Source organism: Anomaloglossus baeobatrachus, chromosome 4 (assembly GCF_048569485.1).
Source record: "Anomaloglossus baeobatrachus isolate aAnoBae1 chromosome 4, aAnoBae1.hap1, whole genome shotgun sequence".
In the NCBI taxonomy this organism is placed as follows: domain Eukaryota; kingdom Metazoa; phylum Chordata; class Amphibia; order Anura; family Aromobatidae; genus Anomaloglossus; species Anomaloglossus baeobatrachus.
Genome location: NC_134356.1, coordinates 8,552,270 through 8,566,254, shown reverse-complemented (window position 1 = coordinate 8,566,254; position 13,985 = coordinate 8,552,270). Strand labels below are relative to the sequence as shown.

The window sequence follows — 13,985 nt, the reverse complement described above, 5'->3', positions numbered from 1 at the left end:
CATTATTCTGTATGGAGGGCTATGTGGAGCACATTATTCTGTATGGAGGACTATGTGGAGCACATTATTCTGTATGGAGGGCTATGTGGGGCACATTATTCTGTATGGAGGGCTATGTGGAGCACATTATTCTGTATGGAGGGCTATGTGGGGCCCATTATTCTGTATGGAGGGCTATGTGGAGCACATTATTCTGTATGGAGGGCTATGTGGGGCACATTATTCTGTATGGAGGGCTATGTGGGGCACATTATTCTGTATGGAGGGCTATGTGGAGCACATTATTCTGTATGGAGGGCTATGTGGTGCACATTATTCTGTATGGAGGGCTATGTGGAGCACATTATTCTGTATGGAGGGCTATGTGGAGCACATTATTCTGTATGGAGGGCTATGTGGAGCACATTATTCTGTATGGAGGGCTATGTGGTGCACATTATTCTGTATGGAGGGCTATGTGGGGCACATTATTCTGTATGGAGGGCTATGTGGGGCACATTATTCTGTATGGAGGGCTATGTGGAGCACATTATTCTGTATGGAGGGCTATGTGGGGCACATTATTCTGTATGGAGGGCTATGTGGGGCACATTATTCTGTATGGAGGGCTATGTGGAGCACATTATTCTGTATGGAGGGCTATGTGGTGCACATTATTCTGTATGGAGGGCTATGTGGAGCACATTATTCTGTATGGAGGGCTATGTGGAGCACATTATTCTGTATGGAGGGCTATGTGGAGCACATTATTCTGTATGGAGGGCTATGTGGTGCACATTATTCTGTATGGAGGGCTATGTGGAGCACATTATTCTGTATGGAGGGCTATGTGGAGACCATTATTCTGTATGGAGGGCTATGTGGGGCACATTATTCTGTATGGAGGGCTATGTGGAGCACATTATTCTGTATGGAGGGCTATGTGGTGCACATTATTCTGTATGGAGGGCTATGTGGAGCACATTATTCTGTATGGAGGGCTATGTGGAGCACATTATTCTGTATGGAGGACTATGTGGAGCACATTATTCTGTATGGAGGGCTATGTGGGGCACATTATTCTGTATGGAGGGCTATGTGGTGCACATTATTCTGTATGGAGGGCTATGTGGAGCACATTATTCTGTATGGAGGGCTATGTGGTGCACATTATTCTGTATGGAGGGCTATGTGGGGCCCATTATTCTGTATGGAGGGCTATGTGGAGCACATTATTCTGTATGGAGGACTATGTGGAGCCCATTATTCTGTATGGAGGGCTATGTGGGGCACATTATTCTGTATGGAGGGCTATGTGGTGCACATTATTCTGTATGGAGGGCTATGTGGAGCACATTATTCTGTATGGAGGGCTATGTGGTGCACATTATTCTGTATGGAGGGCTATGTGGGGCCCATTATTCTGTATGGAGGGCTATGTGGAGCACATTATTCTGTATGGAGGACTATGTGGAGCCCATTATTCTGTATGGAGGGCTATGTGGAGCACATTATTCTGTATGGAGGGCTATGTGGAGCCCATTATTCTGTATGGAGGGCTATGTGGAGCACATTATTCTGTATGGAGGGCTATGTGGAGCACATTATTCTGTATGGAGGGCTATGTGGGGCCCAATATTCTGTATGGAGGGCTATGTGGAGCACATTATTCTGTATGGAGGGCTATGTGGGGCCATTATTCTGTATGGAGGGCTATGTGGAGCACATTATTCTGTATGGAGGGCTATGTGGTGCACATTATTCTGTATGGAGGGCTATGTGGGGCCCAATATTCTGTATGGAGGGCTATGTGGAGCACATTATTCTGTATGGAGGACTATGTGGAGCCCATTATTCTGTATGGAGGGCTATGTGGGGCCCAATATTCTGTATGGAGGGCTATGTGGAGCACATTATTCTGTATGGAGGGCTATGTGGAGCCCATTATTCTGTATGGAGGGCTATGTGGAGCACATTATTCTGTATGGAGGGCTATGTGGTGCACATTATTCTGTATGGAGGGCTATGTGGGGCCATTATTCTGTATGGAGGGCTATGTGGAGCACATTATTCTGTATGGAGGGCTATGTGGTGCACATTATTCTGTATGGAGGGTTATGTGGAGCCCATTATTCTGTATGGAGGGCTATGTGGGGCACATTATTCTGTATGGAGGGCTATGTGGGGCCCATTATTCTGTATGGAGGGCTATGTGGGGCACATTATTCTGTATGGAGGGCTATGTGGGGCCCATTATTCTGTATGGAGGGCTATGTGGGGCACATTATTCTGTATGGAGGGCTATGTGGGGCACATTATTCTGTATGGAGGACTATGTGGGGCCATTATTCTGTATGGAGTGCTATGTGGGGTCCATTATTCTGTATGGAGAGCTATGTGGGGCACATTATTCTGTATGGAGGACTATGTGGAGCCCATTATTCTGTATGGAGGGCTATGTGGGGACATTATTCTGTATGGAGGGCTATGTGAGGGCCATTATTCTGTATGGAGGACTATGTGGAGCACATTATTCTGTATGGAGGGCTATGTGGGGCACATTATTCTGTATGGAGGGCTATGTGGGGACATTATTCTGTATGGAGGGCTATGTGAGGGCCATTATTCTGTATGGAGGGCTATGTGGAGCACATTATTCTGTATGAAGGGCTATGTGGGGCACATTATTCTGTATGAAGGGCTATGTGGGGCACATTATTCTGTATGGAGGACTATGTGGGGCACATTATTCTGTATGGAGGGCTATGTGGAGCACATTATTCTGTATGGAGGGCTATGTGGGGACATTATTCTGTATGGAGGGCTATGTGAGGGCCATTATTCTGTATGGAGGACTATGTGGAGCACATTATTCTGTATGGAGGACTATGTGGAGCCCATTATTCTGTATGGAGAGCTATGTGGGGACATTATTCTGTATGGAGGGCTATGTGAGGGCCATTATTCTGTATGGAGGACTATGTGGAGCACATTATTCTGTATGAAGGGCTATGTGGGGCACATTATTCTGTATGAAGGGCTATGTGGGGCACATTATTCTGTATGGAGGGCTATGTGGGGACATTATTCTGTATGGAGGGCTATGTGGGGCCCATTATTCTGTATGGAGGGCTATGTGGGGCACATTATTCTGTATGGAGGGCTATGTGGGGCACATACTGTATGGAGGGCTATGTGGGGACATTATTCTGTATGGAGGACTATGTGGAGCACATTATTCTGTATGGAGGGTTATGTGGGGCCATTATTCTGTATGGAGGGCTATGTGGGGTCCATTATTCTGTATGGAGGGCTATGTGGGGTCCATTATTCTGTATGGAGGGCTATGTGGGGACATTATTCTGTATGGAGGACTGTGTGGAGCCCATTACTATTGAGGTAAAATCTGTATTCAGTGAAGACTTTCCTATTACTGATAGGAGATGGTAGTTGTTACTGAGGGTTGGAGTTCTGCCGCTGGCGCGCCTCTCTCTGCCTCTGGCGCGCCTCTCTCTGCCTCTGGCGCGCCTCTCTCTGCCTCTGGCGCGCCTCTCTCTGCCTCTGGCGCGCCTCTCTCTGCCTCTGGCGCGCCTCTCTCTGCCTCTGGCGCGCCTCTCTCTGCCTCTGGCGCGCCTCTCTCTGCCTCTGGCGCGCCTCTCTCTGCCTCTGGCGCGCCTCTCTCTGCCTCTGGCGCGCCTCTCTCTGCCTCTGGCGCGCCTCTCTCTGCCTCTGGCGCGCCTCTCTCTGCCTCTGGCGCGCCTCTCTCTGCCTCTGGCGCGCCTCTCTCTGCCTCTGGCGCGCCTCTCTCTGCCTCTGGCGCGCCTCTCTCTGCCTCTGGCGCGCCTCTCTCTGCCTCTGGCGCGCCTCTCTCTGCCTCTGGCGCGCCTCTCTCTGCCTCTGGCGCGCCGCCCTCTGCCTCTGGCGCGCCGCCCTCTGCCTCTGGCGCGCCGCCCTCTGCCTCTGGCGCGCCGCCCTCTGCCTCTGGGGCGCCGCCCTCTGCCTCTGGGGCGCCGCCCTCTGCCTCTGGGGCGCCGCCCTCTGCCTCTGGCGCGCCTCTCTCTGCCTCTGGCGCGCCTCTCTCTGCCTCTGGCGCGCCTCTCTCTGCCTCTGGCGCGCCTCTCTCTGCCTCTGGCGCGCCTCTCTCTGCCTCTGGCGCGCCTCTCTCTGCCTCTGGCGCGCCTCTCTCTGCCTCTGGCGCGCCTCTCTCTGCCTCTGGCGCGCCTCTCTCTGCCTCTGGCGCGCCTCTCTCTGCCTCTGGCGCGCCTCTCTCTGCCTCTGGCGCGCCTCTCTCTGCCTCTGGCGCGCCTCTCTCTGCCCCTGGCGCGCCGCCCTCTGCCTCTGGCGCGCCGCCCTCTGCCTCTGGCGCGCCGCCCTCTGCCTCTGGCGCGCCGCCCTCTGCCTCTGGCGCGCCGCCCTCTGCCTCTGGCGCGCCGCCCTCTGCCTCTGGCGCGCCGCCCTCTGCCTCTGGCGCGCCGCCCTCTGCCTCTGGCGCGCCGCCCTCTGCCTCTGGCGCGCCGCCCTCTGCCTCTGGCGCGCCGCCCTCTGCCTCTGGCGCGCCGCCCTCTGCCTCTGGCGCGCCGCCCTCTGCCTCTGGCGCGCCGCCCTCTGCCTCTGGCGCGCCGCCCTCTGCCTCTGGCGCGCCGCCCTCCTCCTGTTGTCATAGAATCTCATCTGCACCAGCTGCTATCTCTTCTCGCTTTAACTAAATCTATTCGGTGAAACAGCGACGCTCTCATGAAGGAGATAAAATGGCGGGTGATCTCTGAACCTTAGTTCATGAGGAAATTGGTCTCTCTCTTCCCACAATGCACCACTACAGGGAGAGGAAAGGAAAGCGTGGAGGGACAAACGAATGCTGCTAAATTCAGCCACTAGATGGAGCCATTGTACTGTGAGCAAACACTCAACAATAAAAACATACTTGGTGATATTCCCATCTCCAGGATCCTGTTCCGATATGTATTACTTGTAGAATAGCAAATGCCTCCAATTATAAATGTAGTATAGTTCTCCTGATATAGCAGCTTAGGTATTCATGGCTATGTTCATTCACAGTAATGTTTAGTTTCTCGTGGCCGTAACCATGGATATCTAAGCTGCAATGCCCTGCACATGAGGTAAGAGATATGGCTATATCAGGAGAACCATACCACATTTCTATTTGAAGGTAGTTGTGGTGATGGTGGTTTGTTCTCCATTGAGATCAATGGATGGCACCATGCTGGTCCTCCGAGGGTAGAAGAATTAGTTTGGCTATTGGTCTGCGGTATGGTCTTGGGTTCGTCCCCTCTGCTCATCCTAACTTTATGCCCATTTACATCTTTGCTAGGGAAGGTTGAGGAGATTAAACCGTGACCAGTGATTTCTGTAGATCTCAGTTGCCTATGTTCAGATTGGGCCTAGTCGATTGCCGCTTTGTCTGTGGCTGCGGTGTAGACAACTGTTGCTTGTGCAAGCAGTCCCAGAATGTATTTGCAAGACTTTGTGCCGGACTCCATTGATGCTTGTTGAAGTCGTTGGCATCAAATGTTCCTGAAGGAGGAGTCTGAGACCAATCCATAAGTCCAGCTCTTGACTGTCTGAGCAGGCAAGCATGTCCTGAGAAGACTAATGGCGGTCTCACTTGAAGGCATGGCTTTTGTGTAGCCCACCTGCAGTAGTCACCCCAGGAGCATCACTCCACCTTCAGGGACACCACAGGGTCTCCACTTAGGGTATTTCTGGCGACAGGTATGTTGGTTTTGTATGTGTAGGAGTTGTGACGCCACTCACGGTTTGCGGTCAGGGATATGGGTGACCGCCACTGCAGATTTAACGAGCGTCTGGGGCTGATGGGGTCTGCAGTCGGATGGTGTGGCCTCCCGTGAGTGAGGCTGGCCCCAGGGGCTCGGGTGTGTATAACAGGTCTCAGAATAACTCAGGCTCAGTCCAAAATGTCTTTCAACTTGTTTACTCACTTTTGTTATCGTGAGGTGACCCAGGCAATGCTGAGACAAACCAGGTGGAACCAGGTATCCTTTAGGCTGGTCTAAGGGTAACCGTTAACTCGCCTTCCCAGCACTTCTTTGTTCGGATAACCCCTGACTTGAAGTACCATGGGGTTCATCCAGGGAAGTCGCTATTGCCTTTTCTCCCCTTTTTGGACCGTTTGCCTGTAAGGGGTAGTCGGACCCCTGGTAGTGAAGGAGATGTTTCCCCCCCCCCCCTGAAGACGCCACAGTAGTATGGTGGCAAATTGTAAATGTTAATGGTAAAATGTTACCTGTCATAAACTGTTTCCCCACTAGGTACCAGTGTAGAGCAGTGGTTCCCCTGGTAACAGTGGCAGGGAATGAAGGGGCAGGGCAGCCTAGGTGGGGAAGGAAGGGTTCTGAATGCAGAGTCCAGTGTGCAGTGAGATGTGACTGGAGAAAGAAGTCTGAGGTGACGGGGCAGAGTGTGGAAGTGCTGCAGTGGCAGAAGAAGTGGAAGAGTCAAGACTAGTCCCAAAGCCGGTAGTGTGTACTACAGTGCAGTGCAGCTATCAGGGGGATAACAAGTGGCCCCTGCAGGCGAAGGGTAGTGCCCTGACAAAGACGTGAAGGTAAATGGAAACGCCCGTAGAAAACAAGTGAAGTAGTTCCCCCGCAAAGAAGTGGAGAGGTGAGAACTTATCCGGAGCCGGTAGTCTGTGCTAGTTCTGCCCTATAGTAAATCCGGGTTCAGTGTGCAGCTACTAGGGGGTTAACGCATGTCCCCTGCAGGCAAGGGAAAGTTACCGGGGAAAGAGGAAACCGTCAGCAAGAAGCGTAACCTGTAATCCGAAGTGACTTGATGCTGAAGGGTGTAAAGAAGAGCGGAAGTTGTGTTCAATAAAATGTTTCTTCACCAACTGCCTGTCTGTGGCTTTTTACTGGGAGTGGTGAAGAGGCCTGTGAGCCGAGAGAAAAAGGTGTTACCGAGAAGCAAATTGCCCACATGGAAGCGTCCCTGCCACCCACACTCTGCCCCACAAACAACACCTCTGTTTTAACAGTGACGGCTGGGCCGGGGGTCAGCCTGCTGCCCCCTGGGCGGGAGACCGCGACTACACCCCCTGAGGCGCCCCCTGCCCCCGTTACAAACTGGCGTAGTCGGCAGGATCAAGCCTGCATGCAAGAAACCCTGACCAGAGACTGTGAGGAAGATCAAGTGGTGCCTGACGTGCTGAACGGGCCACAAGGTGGCAAGATGGCGGCCGTCCTCATGGACTCAGTGGAGGCGCGAAAAGTTGGTGCCAAACGAAAAGCACTGGGCTGGCCTGGGAGGAAGAAGCCCGGAGTGCGCCGCCCAAAGAGGGGAGGTACTTGCCCCAAGAAGCTGCAGAGGTCTAGAGACGTGGGCGGCGCTGCAAGAAAGAAAAGGCGTCGCCAACGCTATGCAGACCTGGTAGGTGAAGCCGGGGGCGGAGTGTGTGCTAAAGCGGGAAAAGAAGAACCGCCTCCACCTTCCCCGGCGCCATTGCAATCCCAGCAGCAGAAGCAACAGTTTCAGTTACCTGTGCTACACAGAATGGAGAACAGAGCGTGGCGCGCTCAGCATAAGCAAGCGCTCGCTGAAGCCTGTGGGCTGAAGAGTACCCCGACGGTTGCGCCAAAAGCGGCCGCCGAACCTACGGCTGGAGACAAGCCAAGAGAAGCATCGTCATTACTGGTGATACATCAGAGTATGGTGTCGCACCCGGTAGTTGTTGTTGGCAGCCCACTGCGGTCCAGCTACCCCCTCACTCCCGCAGGAGACTGAAGGGCCTGAACCGGAGAAGGAAGTACCGGAGCCACCGGGTTATGAGCCGTTTCGTAGGCTACCCCGCTTACCTGGACAGTCCCTCTCCGACCATGTGAGGGCCCAGCGGGCCGAATGGCTGCGTGCATACCACCCGCAGTGAGGAGGTAATCGTCCGGAAGAGAGTGATTTGTTTGCCATTGAAAACTGGTACTGTTGAAAGCCGGTGAATGTTTCCAGTTACAGTAACGTTAAAAGTACTGAACCCGGGAGGAGCCTAATGCAGAACTGTGCGTGGACTCCTTCCGTGACTGTTAAGAAGGAATCTTGTTGTCTTGTTGTTTTCTGCCCACCCAAAGACCGGGAGCGCTTGGAAATAGCCTCCGGGCAGAAGGTCAGCTAAGACCGGGAGCGCCTGAGGAGGGCCTCCGGGCAGATGTGCGACTAAGACCGGGAGCTTCCCTGGAGGGACTCCGGGCACCAAACTTGTGTGCCAGTCTGTGTGTTTTCCTACATGTGTTGTTTTGCAAGTACGAACCTTGCCAGGAGGCTGAGGTTAAAGAGGGGAGGAATGTAAGGGGTAGTCGGACCCCTGGTAGTGAAGGAGCTGTTTCCCCCCCCCCCTGAAGATGCCACAGTAGTATGGTGGCAAATTGTAAATGTTAATGGTAAAATGTTACCTGTCATAAACTGTTTCCCCACTAGGTGCCAGTGTAGAGCAGTGGTTCCCCTGGTAACAGTGGCATGGAATGAAGGGGCAGGGCAGCCTAGGTGGGGAAGGAAGGGTTCTGAATGCAGAGTCCAGTGTGCAGTGAGATGTGACTGGAGAAAGAAGTCTGAGGTGACGGGGCAGAGTGTGGAAGTGCTGCAGTGGCAGAAGAAGTGGAAGAGTCAAGACTAGTCCCAAAGCCGGTAGTGTGTACTACAGTGCAGTGCAGCTATCAGGGGGATAACAAGTGGCCCCTGCAGGCGAAGGGTAGTGCCCTGACAAAGACGTGAAGGTAAATGGAAACGCCCGTAGAAAACAAGTGAAGTAGTTCCCCCGCAAAGAAGTGGAGAGGTGAGAACTTATCCGGAGCCGGTAGTCTGTGCTAGATCTGCCCTATAGTAAATCCGGGTTCAGTGTGCAGCTACTAGGGGGTTAACGCATGTCCCCTGCAGGCAAGGGAAAGTTACCGGGGAAAGAGGAAACCGTCAGCAAGAAGCGTAACCTGTAATCCGAAGTGACTTGATGCTGAAGGGTGTAAAGAAGAGCGGAAGTTGTGATCAATAAAATGTTTCTTACTTCATCAACTGCCTGTCTGTGGAACTTTACTGGGAGTGGTGAAGAGGCCTGTGAGCCGAGAGAAAAAAGTGTTACCGAGAAGCAAATTGCCCACATGGAAGCGTCCCTGCCACCTACACTCTGCCCCACAAACAACACCTCTGATCTAACAGTGACGGCTGGGCCGGGGGTCAGCCTGCCGCCCCCTAGGCGGGAGACCGCGACTACACCCCCTGAGGTGCCCCCTGCCCCCGTTACATGCCAGCAGCATGTGTGACGCCCTGGACTAGCCAGGTAGTCACATACCAACATGCACACCCCCCACCCTAGGCAGTTACAACAGTCAGACAAAAACCCTTGTTGCCTCCCTCCAGGGTCTGATGTCCACACCAGGTGGGGCGGAGCCAGGTGGTTGGCCCCACCCACCAAGGAGTTCACAGGCCTGGAGGCGGGAAAAGGAGCAGATTTGTTCAGGAGGTGAAAGTGAGAGGTCACAAACTGCAAGTGTCTGGGTAGGAGCCCAGGCACTGACAGCAAGGTTGGCAGACGGTGGTGGCCGTCTGCAGGAGTTGGTGGAACTCAAACGCCGTAAGGACCGGGGTCAAGCGTCGGCCCGCCGGTACCGGACCGGGGAGCGGGGTGAATCTAAGCACACAGGCAGGGCCATCGGACACCGACCAAACTTCGAGCCGCCGTCAATAGTCAAATCGGAATGTGACAGGAACCCCAGGGGTTCCCCAACAACCAAGTCCCGACAGAAGGCAACAGTCCACACTGTGAGGATATACAGCAACCGCTACAGGCTAGAGATCCAAGGGCCAGCGCTTGTGGGCAAAACTGTCTCCTACGGCACCTATACGCCGGGGAGCGGACTACCTACCGGTGGGCAACCACAGGAGTCAGAACATTCAAACAGGTGCAGGGAAAGACAGCCACCATCAGCCGTCCGGGGAGAGCACAACAACACTGCAGCCGGCTGCGGGACCCGTCCATCCGGCCGTTTTGATTTACCAGCGACTGTCAGTGATTGTCTGAGTACACCAGTGCCGTCCGGCGCCGCGCTGCCCCTGCACCCCAGCCATCCAGCCTCCCCGTTACACCACCGGGCCCCAGGATCACCAACCCCCCTACCCACGGAGGGGACAACATCTCAGCTGCACCCTACCATCTCTCCCGGGAATCCCGCTACCAGCAGCGGTGGTGCCATCATCACCACGTCCCGTGGGTGGCGTCACGAACAATCTCCCCAAACCAACTGACTCCGAGTGTCTGTACACAGCGAGGCCTTCCATCCAGTTACTGACCCAGTGTCTGTACACAGCGAGCCCTTCCATCCCATCACTGACCCCGAGTGTCTGTACACAGCGAGGCCTTCCATCCCATCACTGACCCCGAGTGTCTGTACACAGCGAGGCCTTCCATCCTGTCACTGACCCCGAGTGTCTGTACACAGCGAGCCCTTCCATCCAGTCACTGACCCCGAGTGTCTGTACACAGCGAGGCCTTCCATCCCATCACTGACCCCGAGTGTCTGTACACAGCGAGCCCTTCCATCCTGTCACTGACCCAGAGTGTCTGTACACAGCGAGCCCTTCCATCCAGTCACTGACCCCGAGTGTCTGTACACAGCGAGCCCTTCCATCCCATCACTGACCCCGAGTGTCTGTACACAGCGAGGCCTTCCATCCCATCACTGACCCCGAGTGTCTGTACACAGCGAGGCCTTCCATCCTGTCACTGACCCCGAGTGTCTGTACACAGCGAGCCCTTCCATCCAGTCACTGACCCCGAGTGTCTGTACACAGCGAGGCCTTCCATCCCATCACTGACCCCGAGTGTCTGTACACAGCGAGGCCTTCCATCCTGTCACTGACCCCGAGTGTCTGTACACAGCGAGCCCTTCCATCCCATCACTGACCCCGAGTGTCTGTACACAGCGAGCCCTTCCATCCAGTCACTGACCCCGAGTGTCTGTACACAGCGAGGCCTTCCATCCTGTCACTGACCCCGAGTGTCTGTACACAGCGAGGCCTTCCATCCCATCACTGACCCAGAGTGTCTGTACACAGCGAGGCCTTCCATCCCATCACTGACCCCGAGTGCCTCTACACAGCGAGCCCTTCCATCCCATCACTGACCCCGAGTGTCTGTACACAGCGAGCCCTTCCATCCAGTCACTGACCCCGAGTGTCTGTACACAGCGAGGTCTTCCATCACTGACCCCGAGTGTCTCTACACAGTGAGCCCTTCCATCCCATCACTGACCCCGAGTGTCTGTACACAGCGAGGCCTTCCATCCCGTCACTGACCCTGAGTGTCTGTACACAGCGAGCCCTTCCATCCCATTACTGACCCAGAGTGTCTGTACACAGCGAGCCCTTCCATCCAGTCACTGACCCCGAGTGTCTGTACACAGCGAGCCCTTCCATCCCATCACTGACCCCGAGTGTCTGTATACAGCGAGCCCTTCCATCCAGTCACTGACCCCGAGTGTCTCTACACAGCGAGGCCTTCCATCCCATCACTGACCCCGAGTGTCTGTACACAGCGAGCCCTTCCATCCTGTCACTGACCCCGAGTATCTGTACACAGCGAGCCCTTCCATCCTGTCACTGACCCCGAGTGTCTGTACACAGCGAGCCCTTCCATCCAGTCACTGACCCCGAGTGTCTGTACACAGCGAGCCCTTCCATCCCATCACTGACCCCGAGTGTCTGTACACAGCGAGGCCTTCCATCCCATCACTGACCCCGAGTGTCTGTACACAGCGAGCCCTTCCATCCAGTCACTGACCCCGAGTGTCTGTACACAGCGAGGCCTTCCATCCTGTCACTGACCCAGAGTGTCTGTACACAGCGAGGCCTTCCATCCCATCACTGACCCCGAGTGTCTGTACACAGCAAGGCCTTCCATCCAGTCACTGACCCAGTGTCTGTACACAGCGAGCCCTTCCATCCCATCACTGACCCAGTGTCTGTACACAGCGAGGCCTTCCATCCCGTCACTGACCCTGAGTGTCTGTACACAGCGAGCCCTTCCATCCCGTCACTGACCCCGAGTGTCTGTACACAGCGAGGCCTTCCATCCCGTCACTGACCCCGAGTGTCTGTACACAGCGAGCCCTTCCATCCCATCACTGACCCTGAGTGTCTGTACACAGCGAGCCCTTCCATCCCGTCACTGACCCCGAGTGTCTGTACACAGCGAGCCCTTCCATCCCGTCACTGACCCTGAGTGTCTGTACACAGCGAGGCCTTCCATCCAGTCACTGACCCCGAGTGTCTGTACACAGCGAGCCCTTCCATCCCGTCACTGACCCTGAGTGTCTGTATACAGCGAGCCCTTCCATCCAGTCACTGACCCCGAGTGTCTCTACACAGCGAGACCTTCCATCCCATCACTGACCCAGAGTGTCTGTACACAGCGAGGCCTTCCATCCAGTCACTGACCCTGAGTGTCTGTATACAGCGAGCCCTTCCATCCAGTCACTGACCCCGAGTGTCTGTACACAGCGAGCCCTTCCATCCCATCACTGACCCAGAGTGCCTCTACACAGCGAGGCCTTCCATCCCATCACTGACCGCGAGTGTCTGTACACAGCGAGCCCTTCCATCCCATCACTGACCCAGAGTGCCTCTACACAGCGAGGCCTTCCATCCCATCACTGACCCCGAGTGTCTGTACACAGCGAGGCCTTCCATCCTGTCACTGACCCCGAGTATCTGTACACAGCGAGCCCTTCCATCCTGTCACTGACCCAGAGTGTCTGTACACAGCGAGCCCTTCCATCCAGTCACTGACCCCGAGTGTCTGTACACAGCGAGGCCTTCCATCCCATCACTGACCCCGAGTGTCTGTACACAGCGAGGCCTTCCATCCCATCACTGACCCCGAGTGTCTGTACACAGCGAGCCCTTCCATCCCATCACTGACCCCGAGTGTCTGTACACAGCGAGCCCTTCCATCCCATCACTGACCGCGAGTGTCTGTACACAGCGAGGCCTTCCATCCAGTCACTGACCCTGAGTGTCTGTACACAGCAAGCCCTTCCATCCCATCACTGACCCCGAGTGTCTGTACACAGCGAGCCCTTCCATCCCGTCACTGACCCAGAGTGTCTGTACACAGCGAGCCCTTCCATCCCATCACTGACCCCGAGTGTCTGTACACAGCGAGGCCTTCCATCCCGTCACTGACCCCGAGTGTCTCTACACAGCGAGCCCTTCCATCCCATCACTGACCCCGAGTGTCTGTATACAGCGAGCCCTTCCATCCAGTCACTGACCCCGAGTGTCTCTACACAGCGAGGCCTTCCATCCCATCACTGACCCCGAGTGTCTGTACACAGCGAGCCCTTCCATCCTGTCACTGACCCCGAGTATCTGTACACAGCGAGCCCTTCCATCCTGTCACTGACCCCGAGTGTCTGTACACAGCGAGCCCTTCCATCCAGTCACTGACCCCGAGTGTCTGTACACAGCGAGCCCTTCCATCCCATCACTGACCCCGAGTGTCTGTACACAGTGAGGCCTTCCATCCCATCACTGACCCCGAGTGTCTGTACACAGCGAGGCCTTCCATCCCATCACTGACCCCGAGTGTCTGTACACAGCGAGCCCTTCCATCCAGTCACTGACCCCGAGTGTCTGTACACAGCGAGGCCTTCCATCCTGTCACTGACCCAGAGTGTCTGTACACAGCGAGGCCTTCCATCCCATCACTGACCCCGAGTGTCTGTACACAGCGAGGCCTTCCATCCTGTCACTGACCCAGAGTGTCTGTACACAGCGAGGCCTTCCATCCCATCACTGACCCCGAGTGTCTGTACACAGCGAGGCCTTCCATCCAGTCACTGACCCAGTGTCTGTACACAGCGAGCCCTTCCATCCCATCACTGACCCAGTGTCTGTACACAGCGAGGCCTTCCATCCCGTCACTGACCCTGAGTGTCTGTACACAGCGAGCCCTTCCATCCCGTCACTGACCCCGAGTGTCTGTACAC

The 13,985-nt window shown here is 55.1% G+C and overlaps 1 protein-coding gene across 1 annotated transcript in view; it reads left to right on the top strand.

The window, feature by feature from the left end:
- The window catches only part of LOC142301806 (uncharacterized), a 93,058-nt gene that overhangs the window by 38,675 nt on the left and 40,398 nt on the right, over window positions 1–13,985 (top strand). Inside the window, exon 2 of the mRNA XM_075342829.1 lies at window positions 11,769–11,825. Coding sequence (XP_075198944.1) covers window positions 11,769–11,825 — 57 coding nt within the window. The remainder of the gene's footprint in view (window positions 1–11,768; window positions 11,826–13,985) is intronic.